This window comes from Drosophila gunungcola, chromosome 3R (assembly GCF_025200985.1).
Source record: "Drosophila gunungcola strain Sukarami chromosome 3R, Dgunungcola_SK_2, whole genome shotgun sequence".
NCBI lineage: Eukaryota > Metazoa > Arthropoda > Insecta > Diptera > Drosophilidae > Drosophila > Drosophila gunungcola.
Genome location: NC_069139.1, coordinates 26299546 through 26322374, shown reverse-complemented (window position 1 = coordinate 26322374; position 22829 = coordinate 26299546). Strand labels below are relative to the sequence as shown.

The window sequence follows — 22829 nt, the reverse complement described above, 5'->3', positions numbered from 1 at the left end:
ATCTGCTATGATAATGGAAATTTATTTTTTTTAAAAACTTTCCACTTCCAAGTCAATAAAACTGAACGATCTACTTTCGATTAATCTTTCTCAATAATTATTGCGTCAAGAAAAAAACACTTGTGCTAAACAGAATGCCGGTTATAAATAAATAAAAAGATTTAACTTAAAATTTGCCAGTGCTACGAAAATTAATAAGGTATTGATATTGTTCTAAAATTAGATGTTGTTTGCTGTTAGCCACAGATTTTGAAAGAGTTCAAGTTTATGACGTAGTCAAAAATGCAAATGCATCTAAATGCTAATCTAAATGGTTTTAAAAAAGTTAGTTTTGTTAAACTGGGCTCCTCTTTAGATGTTTTTAACTCATGAAATTTGTATGGATGCAAAAAACTGATTAGCGAAACGTTATCTCCGTATAATTCTAAGCAATATCAAATAGCTAAAAGGTAATAGACAGATAATTCTAAACAATATTGCAAACAAAAATTAAATGTCAAAAGCACTTTGCAATGATCATTTTTGGGTTTTTGGGAAAAAGTATCATAGAAACCAAGACCTCAAATTTGAAACATAATTGAAAAGACAATGAAAACTAGTCGGATTTTTCTTAGAAGGCCATGAGAAATTATTTTAAGCAAAGAAAAATAACAATTGTTATATTTTTAAAACAACTATAATATTTTTTCACAAAAAATAAATCAAAAAACTATATTTCTTTTTTTCCTACGATTTAGTTTTTTTAATCAAACCGTAAAGGCTACTACAAAATTGTTCATTTTAAAAACAGTAATTTTATTTTTTCAAGAGGAAAGTAAAACGTGATTTTAGACACACAGTTCGTGTAGAAATATGGATAAAAAAATGTTTAAATATTACATCTGCTTATGTGCCATTTTACGGTTTCGAACGCGACATCCTGACGTCTTTAACATTCAAAACAAGTGTGAAAAAGTAGGTTTTTTTGTTTTTTAATTTTAGTTTAGGATAGATCCTAACCATCTCTACCAATGGTAAAAAACGTGGCTAAATATATCCATTAATTTCTTGAATTTTTAAGCTCTCAAATCGATCAACCCTAATGTACATATGTCTTATTTTGTTTGTCAAAAAGTATGCAATGGCATGGTTTATTCGACCTATTAGTCTAATTGATAATATATTCTGGTCGATACTAACAGGCAATTCGCTTTAGACATATCCATGTCCGCCCGGCCGTTAAAAAATCGATATATATATGTATATATATATATATATATTGTTTGGTTCCTCACAAATAGCTGTGCCCAGCAGTTAATAAACTAACCAATTGTTGATTTATTGCCTTAAAAAAAACAGTATTAAAACAATTTTACTTGAATTTTTGTGTGTCATCATCTATATTTTTGTATCTTTTTTTTACAAGCTGGGAAAGTCTACAGCCGTTCAAATCAACATATACGAACTGCGTGAACAATGGTATATGTTAAGTCCACTAATAATAGTTGGTAGATTGGTAATCGGAGCTATTTAGTCGATTGGCAGGCAATGCAGCCTGCTTGGGGGCAGAATTTGCCATAGTTTTTGGGACTGGCAAACACTGTTTCTAAAAATGTTTCCCGATAGAGAATAAATTTCCGACTTATACAAACTTTTATATTAAATAATTTCAATTGTTTTATAGTAATGTAAATATTTTATATAGGTTATACATAAATTATGTATGTTCAAATATAGTTGAGTAATGCACGGAGACATGTCAGCATTTTTAAGTTATTACATAGTTTAAATCAATTTTGCTAAATTTTATGCGAGAGTGTGTTGTGATGATTAGGCGTGTGATAAAGACGTATGCGTATGAATCTTTTGTACAGTTTCTCGAGAGTGTGTGTTCGCATTGATAATTGATACAATTTCAGTTTAAAATAATTGTTATAATCGATATCGATAATCTATATACAAATATGCACTCTATAACTTAGGCTAACTAAATAACGTATAAACTACTCGGTAGATGAGATGGTGGCTACCAACCAGACCTAGCTCACTTGACCACCAGCGATTGTTTGAGATGGCGCACTAGGCCGGATCCAATATCCTGAACATCAGGCCACTGTCGTATCACAAAGATGACAAAACAAATCGACAAAAATGTGGTGAGAACGCGAACCCTGCAAAAAGTAATATATTTGTAACATTCATCGTGGCACAGAATTCAGCAACTATTATTGCTTACCTCGTTTTCAGGAAAGGCATTATGATGCCAGCAGCGGTGGCCACAAGCAGGAGAACCACTTGCAGTATCGTTAATACCACATTGATGAGTTTCACAACCAGGGCCCGTGCATTGGAATTATCAATGCCCTCGACGGTGACATATTGTTGCTGCGACATGTGCTCCATTTTCGATATCTGGGCAAGAAGAGCTTTGTTAGATTCGGTTTGCATTTGGATGGTATGAGGTTGGCTAGTGGTTGTAGGCTCCAAACGTTCGAACTTACCCTCGTTTGACAGTTCTCGAGCACTTCGTTGACGTCACGTAGTCTTTCATCGCTTTGGTATTGTACTTTCTCCTCCATGTCGGCAATCGTTTGCTTCAGATTCTCAATTTCATTCTGTCAAACAAAGGCGGCAAAGCATTAGCACGAATGTCGGGCAAACTGCCAAAGCATCAGCCAAGTGAACTACGAACCTGATGTAATTCCGTCAAGTCATTGATTTGCTCCTCGAGTCCCTCGGCACGATAGCGTTCACTTTCGAGTGTGGCGGTCAGATTGTTGAATTCCTTTTGGCCCGTCTACCGAAAACAGAAAGCATGTTAAAATATTATTGGTAACAGAGCAAGGTTTGCCCAGGCTTTCCACGTACCTCCAGCCGTTCCATGCGCTCCTTAAGCTTCTCGTTCTCGGCCTTTCGCTCGGCCAGCTCTGTTAGCAATGTCTTGAGCACTATGTGGTATTGGCTGGCACCCGACTGGCTTTTGCCCGACCTTTTATTGATAAATAAACAGAATTAGCAGACATTTAAAAACAATTATATATTTTTTTTTGATTAAAGAATAAATTTGATAATTAAGGGTTTTTTTAACCATTTTATAAATAAAAAAACATTTTCACCGCTTTAAAGGTTTTAAAGAGTTTAAATTCGTATCCAGACCCAATTCCATGTCAGCCAAAACATTAATTAAAAAGTCCCTAAAAACAAAACCGCTCTATTTTTAATTCTTTTGCCAGTCAATGTGTGTTTAATTATAGTCGTAGAATGAATTTATTTATCCAATCTGGGAAAGGTTACAGCTGTTCGAAAAACGAACTGAGTTTACATTTTCAATTGGTTATTTAAGGGAATACTCTCAATAGTTATTAACTCTCATTTATTATTAATAAACCAATTTGGAACCGGGAGGTAGAGAAAATAACACGATTTAACAGATGAAAAATATCATTTTTTGCATGGATTATTGTTAAAATCTTTGCTATTCTTCCCGTGAGCCTTTGAAAGTTCAATCAGATTGGGTTTTAAAACCTGATAATTATGTTTTTGGCTCGGAAAACACTGTCTCAAAATGTTTGTTTTCTGTTAATGGGCTGAGAAAAAAAAAATTTTTTTATAAGGACAATTTATAAATTAAAACACATCTACAATTTAACCCAAATTGTGTTCCGTTCCGTTTAAAGCTTTCCGTTAAATATAAATGGAATGGTTTTTTTTCACCGTCAAAAAAATTTGCTTTTTCCTTCACAAAATAAAATAACAATAAAAAAACATTTTAGACAAATCAATTAGGTGTTATGCATATTTTGTTTTAAATATAAAATTGAATAGCTATTAATTAAACTTAAATTTGGTGCTCTTGAGAATTTTTTTTTTACCATATTACTATATTGTGAAGTATTTAGTTTTTTTGTAAGGTCTCCCCTACACTTACCCTCCTGGTATACTTTCGCTGGTCACGCTGCTGCATTCGCTGCCATTGTCACTGTTGAATTTTCCCGTACCGCTTCCCGCTCCGCCTATATTGTTGTTCTGTCCGCCGCCCCCCGATCCCGTTGAGGTTCCGGCTCCTGGCACCTGCTGCAGTCGCTCACTGCCCGCCAGGACGTCGGCGTTTGCGGACTGCATGCCCTGCAGCTCGGCTTCGCTCATCTGGTTGATGTTGTCGGCGCTGCCAAACTTGTTCTTGATCAGATGCGCAAACTCCCGCGGCTTGGACATCACGGATCCCGAGAAGCCGGTGATGCCATCACGGATGTTGCCCCCCACATTGCGGAGTCCCTGGCCCACGTCCCGCAGGACTTCGCGCGGCTGACGGTGCTGGCTCTTCGTCTGGAACTGATGATTCTGCAGGTCCTTGGCCCTCTTTGTGTAGTTGTCCAGCTTCTTTTGCAGCTGCGAAATGTTGTGTGCGCTCTTCTGGTTCTTTTTCTCAAAGACAGCCTGCAAAGGAATTTCAAGTTAAGAAATTATACTCTTAAAAGGATAGATGGCTGAACATACCTTGATACGCTGCAGCTGCTGCTTGTCTGCGCTGGCTGCCAGCTTCAGATACTCATTGACATTATCTGAAATAGATGAATTAAATAATATCAGTAAATTCAAGAGAACAACAAATGTTTTTTAAATGTCTTTAAATGTCTAAACGCCCGTTATTATAGTCATTTTTATACCTAATTTCCTTCAAACTTTTTTACAAACTCTTTTGCCTTTATTGCTGTCTATCATTAACATTGTCAAGTAAATAGTAATTATTATAAATTTTTAATTAAGGGCGTATAAATACAGATAATGTGACTTTTAAAACCCGATGACTACCTGTCATTAGAAAAGTCTGGGCAAATAATATTATTATTTATAAAATTTTTTTATCTAAAGATGGTTATAGCTGTTGGATTTCCCAATTAAATGGCTTTAAAAAATACTTAAATTGACAATACTATTGGTGATACTAGAAAGTTAGTCAAAGAAATGTTCTGCATAAAAACTTATTTTTATTTCAACTTGTATCGACTTTTAGCGTACTATGTCTTAAATGTAAGTACATTTGGCACTTTTTAGTTCATTCCTATATCTGATGTTTGTGAAATAGGTAGTAGCTGGTTTGAGCTCAGAAAATAATTAGATGTCATTGGTCCAGAGCGTTAAAAGGACATTACATCGCATTTAGAATGGTTTAAGTTAAGATCATTACTAGCACTCCAGGATTGTTGTATATTTAGGTAAATTTTGCAAACCAATTTGCGAATCTGTACTTTCAATATGCCTACAGATTTTATGTACTCTAAGTGCTCAATTTTTATATTTAGTTATATTTTATTCGTTTTACTCACCATCTCTGGCAGTTTGCTCCTGTCGGATGGACTCCTTGGTGCATTGGATTTTTGTGTTCAACCGGTCTATGGCCTGGACGCTGGAGCTGCGTTCGTGGCAGCGGCGATGGACCTTCTTGCTGCTGTCGAACTCGTCCGACACGAAGGAGGAGTAGTAGTCCTCGTTGCCGGACAGTCGGGAGTCCTCCAGGCCGCTGCCGGTGCCGGCGCTTCCACCGCCACCTCCTCCACCACCGCCTCCTCCGCCGCCGCCGCCGCCGCCACCTTGCTGTGGCCCCAGGAAATCCGTCATGTCGTTCACGCCGACGAGACCGCTGTAGGCCAGCAGGCCGCCCTGATCGGAGCCATGAGTGCGTCGCTGGCGCTCGCGACTCCGCCGCCGATGGGTGGGGCTGTGGCTGCGGAAACCACGAGCCACCACCCCGCCGCTGCCCAAACTGCCGGTCACCGTGTTGCCGCCGCTGTAGACAGCCGCCTGTGCAGCTGCCACTGTGCTGGATGAGGCCGAGGAATTGCTGTTCGTGTTCGCGGAGGCTGCTCCCGACCCGGCAGTACCGCCAGTACCCCCAGTCGCCGTTGTCGTCGCTGCCACAGTCCCTGCTCCTCCCGATCCTCCCGATACTCCCGATACTCCGGCGGATGTGGCACTCGTCCCTGTCGCTGCTGCTGTCTGTGTGGCTGCCGCTGCCTCGCTGGCTCGCTCCCGGGACACTGGCGAATTGTGGCGCATAGAAAAGTACGTCTTGGGTTATTTTCGAAGTCTTAAGCTGCGTTTTTGTTATTTTTTAGTTTTTAAATTCTCTTGATCATGAGGCACGTTTTTAGCAATGCAAAACAAAAAATGGTATCACATTGAGTTTATTGTGTGTACGGGGATGGTGATGGTGATGGAATGAATTACTGTTTTAAGTTTACTGTGCATTTATTAGAATGTTATACGTTTGCGTATAAGTTTAATTAATCCATAAGTTATAATTTGCAAATATTCTGTAGCAAATTTTTAACGTTACTGTTTTGTGAAGATTATTTTTATGTTATTATGCGAACGCCGGTTTTTCTGTTTTTGTCATAGTGGTAAAGATTTATTTTACTTATTGTTGTAGGTACTTTGTTTTAGTTTATCGGTTTAAGTTTGTGTACTTAATTAAATCATTGGCTGCGGTTTAAAAACCTTCAACCTAATAATAAGTTACAATACTTTCAATGTTTTTATTTAACTGTTACATTAGGCGCGGTTTTAAACTAGCAGTGATCAGAGTTCCAAAAATAAATTGTGTTCAACTGTACTGATTCAGAGTGTGGTTCGTGTGTTTAATGTGTGATGAAAAAGGGTTTTAAAAAAGAGTTATTTCACTTTATTGATTGACAGTTGGACAACCTGTGCGTGAGCCGTGTAAAGATATATACAAACAAGAAAAAATAGAGACGGAAAGAGAGAGCGGGGAAAAGAAGAAGCAATCGCAGGCAGTTTAATAGCGTTTAAAATTGCGTGTTAATCGCTGTGAATAGAACCAAATTGACAGTTATAAGTTTATGTGAATGAATGCATGGGTGTGATGGTAAAAGTGCTTGCATTGTTATTAAAACTTGCAAAGTAATTTTATTTTAATAGTATCGGTATACCTACATTTATCAATGATTCTGATTGATTTTGTTTGAATTGCAAGTGTAGATAGTTAGGCAGGCTAACATTCAACGGTTACAAAGCTAAACAAGAAAATATAAAAAAATAAAGAAAAAGACATGTAAAGTGTGAAATCAAACTGAAAGCAGATGTTAGGCACAGTAATATTAAAAATCAACATATTGAACGAAAGCACTCAAAAGTGGGCTATACTTTTTGATTTATATATGGCTATTTGTAAGCTTGTTGATGCCAAACTCGAACAAAAATTGCGAATAATGGCCGTAAAGGGGGTGTTTGGAAGGGTTTTCGGATTCTTGGAGATGAGTCATCGCTCATCATCTGGCGGGGTGGAAATTCATAGACAATAGTATACAGAGTAACCCCAAAGTGAGATTTTCTTTGTGAAGAGAAAACTACAACAAACTATATAATATTGTTTACTTTTAATCAAAATTAATAGCCTATAAACTTAAAAAAAACGATTTTCCCATTAAGGCTTAACGCTCATTTTAACTAAAAAACTTTTAAAATCTTTCCAAAACCTAAAAATGTTCTCTTCTAATTAGATTTAAACATAAGAGTAATAAAAAAATTTAAATTTTCAATTAATGTAAATCTAGGAATACTGAATTTGTACTAAACTAAAGTTAAGTTTAAAAACGCGCAAAAAACATTTTTAGTTTAGTTTTAATAAGTGTGTTTTGCAAAATAACCGCAAACAGTATTAAAGTATAAGTACTAATTCAGTACTAAATAATATAACCCCTATTATATTTATTTTTATTTCTATACCGTAGGGTCTTGAACTTTATTCTAAGTCTTTATTTTTAAATCACATAAGTTTTATTTTGATACTTTCGTTGTTCTAATTAAATACTAGGTTATTGAAAATTTTTTATACTTAAAAGTTCTAAATTCAATTAACAATAGTTAAGATTCTATGACTTTTTTTGGAGGGTAATGATGCCCACAAACTCTTAAAGTATTCCTGTTTCTTTAACTAATATTTTCTCCATCTCAGTTTAATGGCGGAAGCACAAATTGAATAAGACGCCCACTGATAGCATTCCCCATTTAAATAGAGCTTGACAACCACATTCAGTCCCTCAGCAGATTGACATTAGCCCCGCTGATAAGATGCAGGAAGCTCAAGCTTCAACACGAGCCAATCAATCCAATTATGCGACTAACTAATGGAAGAGAAGGAGCCCGAGGAGGGGATTGTGGTTCGGGAAGAGGAGGAGTCCGGAGGATTAATAATCATAATTGATAATTACTTTGCTCGGTGCTTCGGCTGGCTGAGGGTGAGCGACTAGAGCGCAGATTGGAGCTGGATCCGCGAGACGGACGCAGAGGCTGCAGTGTTAGGAAATCCCGATTATGGTTCGGATTAAGGGCCGCATTAGGCGTGGAGTCCATTATTGCAAACTGCCATTCAATGACCACGATTTCGCTGACTGCAAAGAAACAACAACGAACGAGAATTAATAACAATATTTTCAGAGCATTTTCTAGGCTAGGTAGCAAAGTCTAAAGGTGAATCAACTGCCCGACAGCCAGCCAGCCAGCCAGCTGATAATCCGCGCATAATCGGAATATATTTTAATATATAGAAGTGAGAAGAAAACTGGAGCACATGGAATAATAAATGCTATACATTCCTAGCATTTCTTGGCAGATGGAAACCATCTTGTAAATTCAAATACCCAAAATACTGTCATCGCTGACACACTTCAAGTGCTTCGGCTTCGGCTTCGCCTTCAGATAGATATGTATACAATCTATTCTTAACCAGATATGGTAGCAATTTGTTAGAGTTATTGCCCCTAGCTACCAACTGATTATATCGGAGAACCTTATATAGATTGATTATGTGAGTATATACGTTCTCCGTCTGAAAATGTGTAGAACTCAAGTGTCATGGGCGGCATGCCAATGATGTTAGATTGTTGGGGAGAGACTCAAATAAAGACGGCGGACGCATCATCATTATCATTGTGTGCCACCCTAATATAAATTGTTTACTTGATTATAAACACTTATACATTCGAGCCTTTTTGTTTGCTTTGTTGCCAGCACACCCAGTTGAGTTCTCCTCCCATTAATAAATTCCACTGCATTTAATCCGCCACATGAAACATCCCAAATTCCATCACATTTATGTACGCTCTTTTCCAAGTGAATCAGTTAATCTTTGGTTTTTTTTGTCGAGCTGGATGGCCTTTCGGATCGTAATCAGCTTTAATGGATGCCACTTTCACGCCCGCCGAAGACCTACCCCATTGTTACTTCACTTGAACCAATTGAGAATCCACAGGCAGCACTTTCCACTCGCGTTCCGCTTTTTCTTTGTGCGCTTTAAAGTTTTCGGGTAATTTTCCGTTGGGTAAATCCCTTTAGCCCAGCCGACACAATCGCACATGCTCAGACTTTTTAACAATCTACAATTTTGCATTGTAAGCCTTTAAGCTGTTTAGGCAACATAGTTATATATTTTTTTAGTTTTATCTGCCGTTTAGATTTGGGATACCGCCATAAAAAAGTTACGATTAAAGAGAGGTTTTAAAAAATCGTCTTTAAAAATTTGTTACAATTTTAACAAAGTCTTTAAAATACCGCCATAAATTAGTTAGAATGACAGATTACTCTTAATATTAGAAAACTTTGAGATGCAGATTTATGTTAAAACTTTAACAAAGTATTTCGTCATACTATCTTATTTAGCATATAGACACCCAGAGAAAAACCCCATAGTAAAATTAAACATTAAAATATTTGAATAAAATTACTCAAATTTAAACTTAAAACATGATAATGTCATGATTAACATATTTAATGGGTTTGTCTAATAGGAAATAAAATTAAATTTTTTTTATTTAAAACTTAATTTTTACATACTTAAAATTATAAGTGAAAATGTAACACACCTTGATTTAAACACAACACCCTTCGGGGGTAAATCGGAACCGAAAATATTTATTTTAAACATAAAATATGTGTATTTACCATGCTTTTTCTCTGGGTGTAGTCTTTATATAATTGCCAAAATGTATTGTCCATTGTCAAATTTCCCATAATTCTTATAGAGTTTTTATCAGAAAATATACATACTAATCTTTTTAGCTACTATGAAATCTATGACTGGCATCACCCATCTCGCAAAGAGGAGTGAGTGAAAGGGGATAAGAGACAGAGAAAGAGAGATAAAGATGGTCTTTACTCAGTCCGTTGCGCTTTCAACCCAAATGCTCATCTGCACTTGACTGCTTCACAGCTGATGGTGGAAAGGGGAAAGGGGAAGCGGATGGGAGGTTCGGCGCCTTTAGCTACGACGATTTGCTGTGTGAATCGAGCATAATCATTTTTCTTTGTGCCCCTTTCTTTCGGTTTGTTTGTGAATTTTAATCAACGTATTTTGTAACCTTCTTCTGTTTTTCGTGCTTTGTTATTCCCGCGACTCGCGTCTTTTTCGCTTTCTTGCGACGTTGTTTTTGTTCGTGAGCTGACTGATGTTTAAACAGAAAACAAAACAATAACAAAATAACAATAAGCGCATTGAAATTATATATCAAGCGAAACGAAGAAAGACATCGACGAGTTGGGAATGCCCTTTCTCGGACTAAGAGCATTTGTTAGTTAAATACAAATAAACTTTTCCGATCGATTTATTTTTATATTTTGTTATTTATTTTCTGATTTGACACCTACACTGTTTTATATCAATAAATATAGATTTTCTATTCATATAGGGCACGGATCTACCTAAGGACTAAAAGCTTTAATTTATTTACTACAAATAGGAATATTTATGTTTTAATAATGAATTATCAATTAAAATGTTATCAACAGAAATGTTATTTTATTCAATAAACAAAGTAAGCTTATCAATTCTTCTAGTAAGTAAATTGCAATGTGAATTGAAAACATATTCAGGGTCACTGCACTCACGACTTTGAAACTCATGGTGTCGCAGACTACAATCTCTCGTATCTCCTCTACATGTAACTCATTTTCAGATTTCTGTTTGGAACAAGTCGCAGTTTGTTGTGATAAGAAGCAGTAGGACAGAGGATCACCAAGCCAGAGAATTTCGGTTATCAATAGTCTGTTTTCGAGTGCAACTGAACGCGAGAGATCCATCGAAAGGAAAGGAAACAATTCAAATCGGTCGGAACTTCCGCATTCCTTATCTCTAAGTGAAGAATGGGGAGTGGACAGCGTTAACAGTCCAGAGATCAATGATCAAAGCCCAGACCTATGACAAAAGACAATGCATTATTGAAAACAAAGACCCTTTTAAAATTTAAACTCAATTAAAATTGTGGCATACTTATATTTTTTGTTCTTAAAGTGATTTTACATTAAGTACGTAAAGTACATACGTTAAAATAAGTACAAAAGTGCTGTTTTTCTTAATGGAAGCTGTGCAAGTTCACATTTCGTGAAATTATTTTAAATGGTATATTTGTAATACAAGCTGTTTTTACCAACAGTTTCCATTAGTTAACATCTTTTCAAACAGAAGATAATATTGCCTTTAGAAATCTGAATGTATTGCTCAATTGTACAGATTTCTTAAATTACTAAGAGCAGTTTTTGTTTGTCATATGTTTTTACAAATTTTTTATTTTAAAACTATCTTTTTAAACATTCTTACAGAATTAGACATTATTGTTATTATTAAGAGCGCCCTATACACACACATGCATATTTACATACTTAGTATGCAGATTCAATTATGTCAAGACGTTTGCTAATGACTCGGTACTGAAATACCACAACGTTCTACAATACAACATCTCGGAATTCTGACTTGGCAGCGCAGCTGGTTATCTTCTGTGAAGGTCACCACGCTTGGATTATAAATATAAAGAGCCGCATTAAATTATAAGTCCATGCATACAGACGACAGTCAGTCAACAAGTAATTACACGACTGTCTCTATGTCTCGTTTGCATTCCCGCCCAGTCTCCCCACTTCCACCCTCCCAAAAACGCCCCTCTTTCTATGTCACCCTATGAACTGTGAGTAATTCTATCATTAGACAGCATGTTGTTGCCTTTTATAGACTTTGGTCCACATTTCTGCCATCTAAACAATCTTGCACTCGACTGTCTGGAAAATTTGCAATTCAAATGACCTCATGAATTACTGTTTATTTCAATAAGACTACACTTATAAGTTCCTCCAGCTCTAGACGGTTTAAAACTATTTAGAAATATGGAAAACTTGCTCTAGGTTCACTTACAATGTACATTTTTTTTCATAAGAACGAAATAATAATGATATTTTATATTGACAATAATAAAATTATGAAATGGATTGTAACAACGAAAAGATTATAACTCACTATTTTCTTTTTACAATTTTTACATACTGCCAATTAATAATATTATTATAAGCAGAGTATCAACATTTTTAATCAATCTTATTTTTTCTGTGTATGCCTTATGCTTCCTTATCGTAAACTCAAACTTTTTTATTTTGCCCCGATTACGCAAGAGCTGCGAATACCGACAGTTTCATAAATGTTGAGCAGGTCAGGGTATCAAAACATACCAACAACCAATTGAACTTCCCATGAAGAATTGCAAAGTTTGCTCAACAAAACCAGTAAAAGTTAAGAAAAGAGGCCAAAGAAAACAAAAACAAATGAGTGAGTAAACTTTTGACTGTTGGCCCATTACCTCAACAATTTAACAAGACAAGACGATGTTGTCAATGTGTTTTTTATAGATGTTACTTTACTGGTGCGTTGTTGTTTCAGCATTTTGCGTTGTGTTTTATTATTGCAGGTGTTTAAATTGCTGTTGGAGACAAGCAAAAGGTAACTTGTAGCCTGCCAGTTTTTTTTTTTTATTATTATTGGGGCTGACGACTTTGTTCTCATTCGTTGCCATACAAAACCAGGGGGGTGGTAAAAAAAGGTGGCGAAAGGGAAATAAAAGCGGGTGGCAGAGCAGCTGGCAGGTGTCAAGTGCGAGTCGTGATTCATGCTACACACAAAAAAGTTCGAAGTTTAAATGCAGTTATTTTTTTATGCCTGCAAATATTTAAATAATTATACTTCGCAGACCCCTCCAAAAATACCAATATTAAAGAATTTATCTAATAAAGCTCTCCTTTAATAATATAATAAAACCTCAATATCGCACAGAAATAACACAGAAAATACATTTATATTTGAATACAAAAGGTATTGCAAACTGTAGGGTCTTAAAATTATAATAACGTTTGTAAGGGTACGAAAAAAGAAACAAAGGAATTGCGCCACATGTTGTTGCTGTATTTTTGTTTTAGATAAGCACACTTGGTACTGTCATAATCGACAACCACAACCACAAAATAAAAAAATAAACAGGGAAAGAAAAGAAACGTTTGCGATATTTCCAATAAGCTTATTATCGCTGCAATGGATACTCAGCAGATCTATTTTCGAACTGCCACCGAAAGATATCAGCGATTGCAATTGTATTTTAATTACAAACCTTATTTATCAATCAATCAGCCAAAGATGTTGTGTAACACGGAAAAGTGAGAGGGAAAATTTATTTTACTATCTGCCATAATTAGTGGGTAACACGAGTGCAAATCGAACTAATGGCGTTTAGATAACGATAAAAATATATTTGTACACATATATCCACACACTTTCTTTTCCCATTAGCGAATTAGCGAAATATCTAAGCAGCATTTCATGCAGAAATCTCTCGGTGAATCATGGCCTTAAAACAAAGATAAAATTTGAGTTATGGTTTCCCATCCTCCTTTTAAATGGAAATAACACAAAGAGTAAAATTGCAATTTCCGGAATACTCACAGAGATAGGGCCATGTAAACAAAAGTAAAGTAAAATTGTTTTTTTTTTTATGCGCCAGAAGTGATAAATCGAAATGAATAGTATTCCAAAAAGCGGTAGACGTTTCGAAGACCCACTACTTAAAACTTTGGCAATATACATTTTTAAAAAATTTTTCTCATCATTTTCGAAAGACTAAAAGTCAAGAGCAATAATGCAAATACAACATTTTATAAAAACACTGAACTTCATTATTGTGTAAGACCTGCAAATTTTCCTAGTCACAATTTATGGTTTTATCCTATCCCAAATGTTTTTCTTTGCCAAATAAACGTTATTCACGCTTAGAGCTTTTCTCGGTAAGATTGGCTATCAATTGACCGTGGTTACGTCTTATCTAATGTCCAAAGAACCCACGACCTACCCACCTGACTTTAATCAGCTCTCGGGTGTGGGCTTAGCCCACATCCATTTGGTGCCTCATCGAGTGTGTAAATATATGAATTTGATTCACCACCTTATTAATCAGAGGGCAGCAAATGAGGGAAACCTGATATCGTCATTTCTGTATACAGAAGGCAAAATTTTTGGGAAAGAAGCCCGAAAGAAGAACAACAAGCAATATATTTATTTATATATTGTTTTAGACAAACCGATTCCCGTATATGACAAATGACATGTACAGAAAAGTATAACTTAAAATGGGCATTTTGCTACATTTTAAAGCCTTTTAATCATAAATACTACCCAATTATCAGTTTAAATAATTATCTTTATTGCTTTGTAATCAGTGGCAATAATTTTGCTTGCTTTGTCACTTAAACTCAGAATGGTCTGAACATCCTTCTAAATTAAAGACAAACAGTGTTTTCAATCGATTCATTCGATGCTTTTCTTTCCGGCTTTCTTTTTACCTGCGGTTTTTGCGGTGCGGAAAAAGTTTTTCAACTAACAACAGAGTAGTCAGCCAGGCAATTACCTTTATGACAGTTATCTAATGCCTTTTGCCCAAGTCGGTGGTGCCACTGCCACATCTCCATTTTCTCTCTGCGGGACCATCTCTTCCGCTGCGGCTTCCCATTAACGCAATTGGTTTGTGCCACTTTCTTTGAGATACTCGCAGCACGAGTCCAGCATGTGGGGCCGTGATGCTGCTAAAACTTGGCAGATACTTCTAGTGGGCCAGGCGATGTTTCGGTCATAACTCATGACACATTTAAAACATTTTTATGGCCTGCTTCTACACAAAAACTAGCAGCTGTGGGTGCTGAGCTTTTTGTTTTTATTTCCCTATGTTTTGTGTATAAAAATAAAAAGACGAAAACCTTGACCCCGCCTACAGGTTAAGGTTGGTCTATCGGATGATCGAAATGTTCTTGAAACGGATTAGTTTTGCTGCAACCATGAATCTTTGTTTAAAATAAAACCAAGATAATTCAAATATATTGATAAATTTTTGTAGAAAAAAAATTGACCTAGATAGTAAATAATTTATAAGCCATTAAAACGTTCTTAGGTTTTAACAATTTAGTTTTATATTAAATTTAAAAATAAAATTTTTTTTAGAACATCTATAAGTTAAATAATTTTTTTTTCAGTGAAAGCAATCTTTCTGGTTGATACATTCTTATTTTTATCAAAACAATATCTTTTTCTTCGTATATAGACCGATATTTTTTTTCTTCGACACAAATTTCAACAGGTTTTTCCCAAACAATTTTTATAATCCAAAAACGTTTTTTGTTTCCATTTATGACACCTTATTCAAAAACAATCATCATTGCAAGCAAACAAATTGGGTTTTGGCTCATTACACAATAATCAGCTCAATAGAAGCACGAATTATTGTTAGCAAATTAACTTATTGCTCAAACACGATGAAAAAGTTTATAAAATTTGCATTTAATTAATTTATACATTGACCACGCCCTTTACCTATTGTTTCATCATTCCATTTTGGGCGAATCGCTTAATTGACTTTTGCTGCGGGTCAATAACATTTTCGATGGCAACCAGAGACGCGAGGAGAAAGACGAAATCCAAAGAGGTTGAGTTGGGTTCGGACATTATTTTTATGGTGTCATGGCATTTGTCAAATGAGACACTCGGAGCTCAACTTAAAGCTGTTTGAACCTTGAGCTCGGCTCATAATACAGTTACTGAAGTCCAGGTAATCTGGTGACTCATTTTATTTGCTTAGTAAATGGATAAGAAATAATGGAATTGAAGATTTAAAAATATATATTTTTTATTTGTTTTTTAGTTTGAAAATATAAGGTTTGGATTCTGTATTTTTTGTATAACAATTATAAAAACCAAAAATTAGTTTTTCATTTATGTAATTTTATTTTAATTACCTTTATTAATGTTATTTCTAAAAACTTAATCTTCAAGTGATAACTTATTATCCCTTATTTGCTAATCAAATTTAAGTCAGCTGCTTCTGAAATTTTGTATTGAATATACTTTAACTGATTAGCACACAAACGCTAAAGTCTCATCGAATTATGCTTTGAAAAATACATATCTAGTTGAATAAATAAGATTTAAAAATATTAATGTGACACTCTTATGCTTTTCCTAGAAATATTTTTCATAGACTTGGCTTCAATGAATAAATCTGAAAACTTTTTGATTTTCCCCTTAGCCACCTCTTACACGTGTTTTTGGCTTTTCATTCTTCAGGATTTTGCCACAATTCAGATTGTCGCGTTCTTGTTAGTTCAACAGCTTGTTCAGCTGTTGTTGATATTACTCATCGAATATTCGGACAAAGATCAACCTGCTTAACATTTTTACACTGAATGTTTAATGAATTGAATTGACCGACGACCAAACGTCGTCAGCAAAAAGCTCGCATGACTAAAATGTAAATATGCAAAAATTAGCAAAGTAAATAATACGAATAAGCCAATGGGACGCTGTGAGAGTCGTGCTTGAAATATTAAACTCATGAAAATCGAGAAAACCGGAAAGAAAAACACAAAGCACGCTGCTAACTTGGCGTATACACAAACAAAAATATTTATGCTCAATTTGGTCATTGTTTTTTGTCGAGTGGGAAACAGAAATTAAAACCAAAACCCAGAATATATACACAAAGAAAAGAGATCAAAACACGTTTGCTGTGAGCTCGTGTTTTGGAAGGAGCACAACTCCCCACCTCCCTTCCCAGCCCACAAAAGCGGAATGATTCATTGGTGGCTACCGGTGACGTTAAATCGCACGCGGTTGATGAATTTAAATTGTGCTCAACGAAATGTGTACAATAAAACTAAAGACGGGAAAATATATTGTATTGCATTCAGAACAGTGGATCTTTCATATCACATCATTATAAAGATAAAAATAAACAATAATTATTAATTTTGTATCATTTGTTATGATAAGGTAGTTGCCAATTTTCAATCAACCCTTACCATATTTTATGTTGGATAAAACACTTTTGAGTCTAAGAGTTTAAGATACTTCTTTTAAATACTTCTGTACAAAATATTGACGGTTTTTCTGATTTGAAAGACACCGTCAATATTATAGTCATTAAGTTCAAACAGCTTTAATTTTCGATGTCCATTAAAATATAAAAATTGATAAGATCTTTTAAATGCTTATATTTTTTATCGTTTATTTCTTAGTTCGCGATTCTGGTTTTTTATGTTTCTTATTTTAATAATTTGTGTGTCAACTAGTCATCGTGAAAAACTTTAAATGGAAAATTCAAAGAAGGAATATTAAAAATTGATCCATCATAGTCATCAAAATTACATTAAATCAAACCACTGGCATTTCCATTCATTGTTTGGATCTGTCGTTTTGTCATCCTGTTGTTGTATTTGCTAGTCTTGAAAAACAAATATTAAATTATTGATTGACAACGCTCAACCCTTTCCATTTCCCATATGGTCCCCTTTCTTTGCAACACAAACCGAGCAAAACTCAAAAGGTGAAAGTGAAAACTGTCGTTTCTATTGTTGTTTGTCTCTTTTTGTTTGTGCAAAACAATTTAACAATTTATGTGTAAATTTTCACAACGGAAGTTGTTAAAACTTATGTGTGGGGCCATCAGAGCGGCAATAGCAAAACAACAGCCTATGAAGCTGTAGTTTAACTTATAAGGTCATTGTCATATTTGTTCATCTGATTGAGCAAATTTTTAACTAGTGAATGAGTCACCTGAACTCAAATACAAATACTTTCATTCATAAAAACAAAGCGCCAAACACTTTTCCCAGAATTTCTGAGAGCAAAGAAACTTAAAATATGACAAATATCAAAATGTTCTTAAAGTGGACTCATTGCCTACTCATAAGTTAGGTTTGGCACTAGAATCATGAAAAATTGATGAATAACCTAATTTTCGTCTAGCCAAGGTATAAGTATAAGCATTTAATCCAAATTAGCATGCCTGACATCATCAACAAACCGAAAACAGCCATAATTCTAGCTTTACCTTGGTTACTGAACTTTAATCTACGAAGAAATTCCATTTTATGTCACTCCCTCAACCATTTCTGACTATTTAGCTCTGAATTCCTTTGAAAAGTCAACTCCCAAAGAAATATTTAAAAAGAAACGAAACATTTTTTATTAGCCAATTATGATTAATAAACGTAATCTGTACGATTAGCAGAGGAGTGGGAAAAAATTAGCAAACGAATCTAATCAAGTCTGATGGCAGCTAATACTGAGTAATAAAACCAGAATGTACTTTAAAAAGTACATAAAGAGAACATGATTTTTTGATTTTAGAGGCGGAAATACGATCGTTTCAGGTTATCTAAGGTGTTTTTTTTCTCTTGCTTTAATCCAAAGGCCTAATCAGGTGAACTAAAGCAATTTTAGGAGACACAGCAAAACGAAATATTTTTTTTGGGAAGTACGTGTCGCTTGTTGCCAGGACAAAATCCATTTAAAGAGCCGGGTCCCACACATGGCTCTCTCGCTCACTCTCTCTCTCTCACTCTCATTTCGCCTCTCTCTTTTGGGCACACGCCCAAAACAACAGAGAATAAACAGAACAAAATGAAATAACATCAGGGAAAACAAAAACAAATTGAATGGGTTCGAGAGGAGTTCAAGAACAAAATAAAACACAACACAACTTTCCCTCGGCTTATTTAATCGCTTACCTTTGCTCATCAAAAAAACTTCATTAAATATGCAATAATTTGCTGGCTTTCGTGCTCTTTTTTATGTTTTGAATTTATTGCATAATCTACGATATTCAAAGATTAATGGGGATTTGAAGTAGTTAAACGAAACTGGGACTGGGTCATATCCGAAAGTAATTTATCCGGCGGTCTGTTTGAAAATTGTTTTTCGATCAAGGCTGTTAGTTGAAGACAATTACTCAGAAAAAGAGAAAGCTAATTAATGTCGATATTTAATGATTGAAAGAGAATTAATCAATAGTGAAATCTGTCAATCACTTTGACAGACATCCCGTATCAGCATAAGGAAAAGTTACAATTTGAAAATGTAAAGATCATCAGGAAAGTAAATTTGTTTCTCGAAAACTGAAACTCTCATAATTGTGTTTTTGTTCAGGAAAATTAACATTTTTTGGTAAAGCCATATTGGATCTATGTTATTTTACCTAGCTTATTTTATTTTTATCAAAAAGCAAAAAAGATTAAATATTAATATAAATTAAATTAAATTAATTTAAATTATATTACATTAACTAGCTTAATTCTCGGTAACTCGATAAGCATGAGTATTTTTATGAAAACTCCTCGCCAAACAATACCTCTGGCTAAATGAAAAGTACATTGTGTTAATCTTTTCTCTCATAATCCAGCACTTTCCCACTCCTCCCACCACCCACCTGTTCTTTGACGTCATCACAGGCTAATGTCTAGGTCTTCGCCCTCTTGTGGGCTTTCAAAATTCCAGATTCGTATGTGTGCAAGTGTTTTTGGCGCCGTTGGCAACAAAGTGAAGAGCAAAAGCTTTTATTATGCTCTTGGTCGATTACAAAATCAAATTAACCAAACACAAAATGAGCGCGCGATTTTTAAACATTTCGGCAAAAGAATTTTTAAATGAAATATGTATTTGATATGAGCCCAGAGTCTCATAAATAAAATCATCAGTTGTCACAGACTGAACAAGATTAGTCGGTGGAAGAGAGAGGAGAAGGTAGATCTGCACACGAATTTAAATAAATAATATAAACACTGCGCCAGAAATAGCTGACAAGCACAAACAAACGAGTGCGAGCAAGAAGGCTACACTGAGCATAAATAATGATAAAACCAAGTACAATATTAAATAATTTTAAAATTATATATATGTCTTTAGATGTTAAAGATACCAAAAGCGGTAAAAAATTAATTTATGTTCATTGATAAAAAGGCAGATTTTTCGCATAACAAAGAAGTAAACTCATACCCTAGGAAACGATTCCATTTCTAGTCTTCGATATTTACGAATTTTTAAAATTTATTTCCTGTTTAACTTGCGGCCTGATTAATTAATTTAGCTTCATCGTCCACAATCAACTATAGTTTTGTTCTGTGTAGAAATAGCCTCGCTATAAATGCCGATTCTTTTCAGTTTCAGTCCGCTTACATTTATCATTCCTGTTGAATTTAATTCAATTGCTGACAAAAACGTGTTGTTGTAGACTCAACCGTGCCTGTCTCCGAACAACAACAAAAGCAACCAAATGATAATAACAACAAACAGGAAGAAGAGGCTATAGAAAGACAAGCTTGCTTAAGACGATCTCACACAAAATGTGCAGCTAAGTGAATTGATCGAAGAGACGTGGAGGAAAGTGTGATTGTTACCAGGCCACAAAACGCATTCTCTATTATTATAAACTGAATTAAAGTTGTTATTAACGTTGATTGTGTTATGCATATGTCAGGGGGAAAGGGAGTTTTAACAAATAGTAATCAAGTGCAGTGGCAGGGAAAGCCAGACCATCCGTAGCGCTTTTCAGGAGCGGAGTTATCGGGCACTAACCATTTACCAACCACACTTAAAATGTCGCTTAGACTGTTTAACTAACAGCCAAAAACTGAGTTTTTGGGACAGTGTAACATACATACATATTTTTGGAAAACTTTTTGATTAAACAGAAAAACATCAAACAAAATATTATTTGTAAAGAATATAAAAACTATAAATGGTTATCGCTTTTTATTTACCAAATCAGTAAATCAAAATGATTTAATAACTACTTACACATTTATGTAAAAATTATTTTATACTTTATAATATATTATTATAATGTTTGGCAATAACTACATTTTTAGATGAAATTAAATAAGGATGGATTTTTTCCATTGTGACAAATTTGAGAGTGGATTAAAAATGGATTCATGGTTGTTTTTTTATAAGAATTACGCCTACTAAAATCTTGGTATAGATATATATTTTGTTTATTTCGAGTTAAACGTTAACCCAAAAAGTTATTGAGGCTGGAAAAAAAAACTCTCGATAAAATTCCTTAGTTTCTTGGCATAAAAATCCAATCCATCACGTTTTTTTTTGTACGTGCGTGTGGTTGTGAATACACTTTAAACAACTTTGAACTATAAACAATATTCGGCACGCACTCACCTTTGCAACAACAGTTTTTGAGGTGCAGCCACCCGCTCTCTCTCTCCGCTCTCTACGCTCTCTGTCTCTCTCCCTTTTTTTTTTGGCTGCTGCAGCTTGATTTTTATGCACACATCAATTTTCAAACTGCGACGCCCTTTTTCCGATTTTCTCTTTTACTAACCAAACAACAACTATCGCACATACACGCTCACACTCTGTTAACAACAATTTGGCTCTTTTTTTTTTTTTGTATATTAGATTTTCCACTTTGATTTTCCTTTCGCTCTGCGCACCTCGCGAAAAGTGTAGTTTTTTGATTGTTCAACCAGTGCTAATTATTGTTAAACATTTGCGTTGTTTCTTACATATAATTGTATGCCCTTTTAACTTGTCTGCCAGTCGCTGCACTTTACTTTTTGTTTGTCGCCTTCTCTTCGTTTCTTTCCGATTCGACCGACGTACGACCAACCGCCGCTTATAATCAACACAAAATAAGTGTGCTCGCCTCTCTTTTCGTTTAGAATACCGCAACACAGAAAGAGTAGGAAAATGCTGGTATTTATGATACGTCGTCAACATGACACACTGCGGAATGGTCACACTGACATAAAGGCCTGTTCCCACTGAGCATTTTCCACTTGCTTGATGTCCGCAATATGAGTGCAATCTGTGCGCGAATTAATGTAACGTTCCCCCATACAGTAATTTGTATACAGACTAGATGTAAACTATCAACTAAAAGTTAAGATAAGCTTTTACCCGTTATCTCATTGATTTAATAATATAAGACCAGGAAAAAGTATTTTTAAAACATTTTGATGGTGGTTCGTAGTGAACATGAGTTTCACATCTTGTTCGAAATTTTAAAAGTTCCATTACAGAGGAACGACATACTTTTATTGGGTGAATTTTAATTTAATCAAAATATACATCTTTAATATTTATACTTATTTTATGACCTGATATATATTAAATATATATTAAACAATTTTTATAAATATTAAATGTTCTCAAACATAAAAAAACAATGCGTCGTTCCGATAGGAAAATACATCTTATTTGATAGCTGCACGGGAACATAATAATAAACAATATAAGTTTTAAAGGATATGTAAATGTATGTAAATAAATAGCTAATATGACCAAGCAAAGATGTTTTTGTGTAAATGATTGGAAATTGAGACTCCTATAGTGGTTATCAAATATATAGTTAATTTTAAACACGTAAACCATATTAATTTAAATAATACATATTGATTTACATGTGCCTAAGAATCAGTTTTTTTTTTAATTTGAAAAAACAGATCTGGACGAAAATATTGCGACTGCAACGCAAATTTGAGAATTTCCTTGTTGCGAAAAACTACCAACTTTTGGTTTAAATACGTAGACCCGACAAAAGCTGAATGCTATGAAAACGCGACCACTTTGAAGTTATCGGATTCGCACAAGTAGATTTCCAATTGATTTATTTCGATGTAGAGAAAAAAAATACTAATTAATTTATGCTTCTTCCCATCATACTATTGATCGTTAATTATTT

General features: G+C 34.8%; 1 protein-coding gene across 4 annotated transcripts; it reads right to left on the bottom strand.

The window, feature by feature from the left end:
* Positions 1-1621: 1621 nt before the first annotated feature.
* LOC128259794 (transmembrane and coiled-coil domains protein 2) lies at positions 1622-21801 on the bottom strand. Of its 4 annotated transcripts, none has more exons than XM_052992384.1 (10): positions 21652-21801; positions 8211-8390; positions 5307-6017; positions 4477-4541; positions 3908-4416; positions 2848-2968; positions 2672-2776; positions 2481-2594; positions 2216-2391; positions 1622-2150 (listed from the first exon to the last, which is right to left on the bottom strand). In XM_052992384.1, the coding sequence occupies exons 2-10, from the start codon at positions 8350-8352 to the stop codon at positions 2024-2026; spliced, it is 2070 nt and encodes a 689-aa protein (XP_052848344.1). In that variant the 5' UTR covers positions 8353-8390; positions 21652-21801; the 3' UTR covers positions 1622-2023. The 4 variants fall into 4 exon arrangements, with proteins under 4 accessions (XP_052848344.1, XP_052848367.1, XP_052848351.1 ...); XM_052992407.1 differs by having other exon boundaries at positions 21305-21782; XM_052992391.1 differs by having other exon boundaries at positions 21700-21766.
* Positions 21802-22829: the final 1028 nt, after the last annotated feature.

What these genes read in the sequence shown, in the direction of transcription:
- LOC128259794 (XM_052992384.1), bottom strand. Translation starts at nt 8,352, where the DNA reads ATGGACTCCACGCCTAATGCGGCCCTTAATCCGAACCATAATCGGGAT. An exon ending in AGCAGCTGCAGCGTATCAAG is followed by an intron (nt 4,417 to 4,476) that starts GTATGTTCAGCC and finishes ATTCCTTTGCAG; the next exon opens with GCTGTCTTTGAGAAAAAGAA. An exon ending in ATGCCTTTCCTGAAAACGAG is followed by an intron (nt 2,151 to 2,215) that starts GTAAGCAATAAT and finishes TACTTTTTGCAG; the next exon opens with GGTTCGCGTTCTCACCACAT.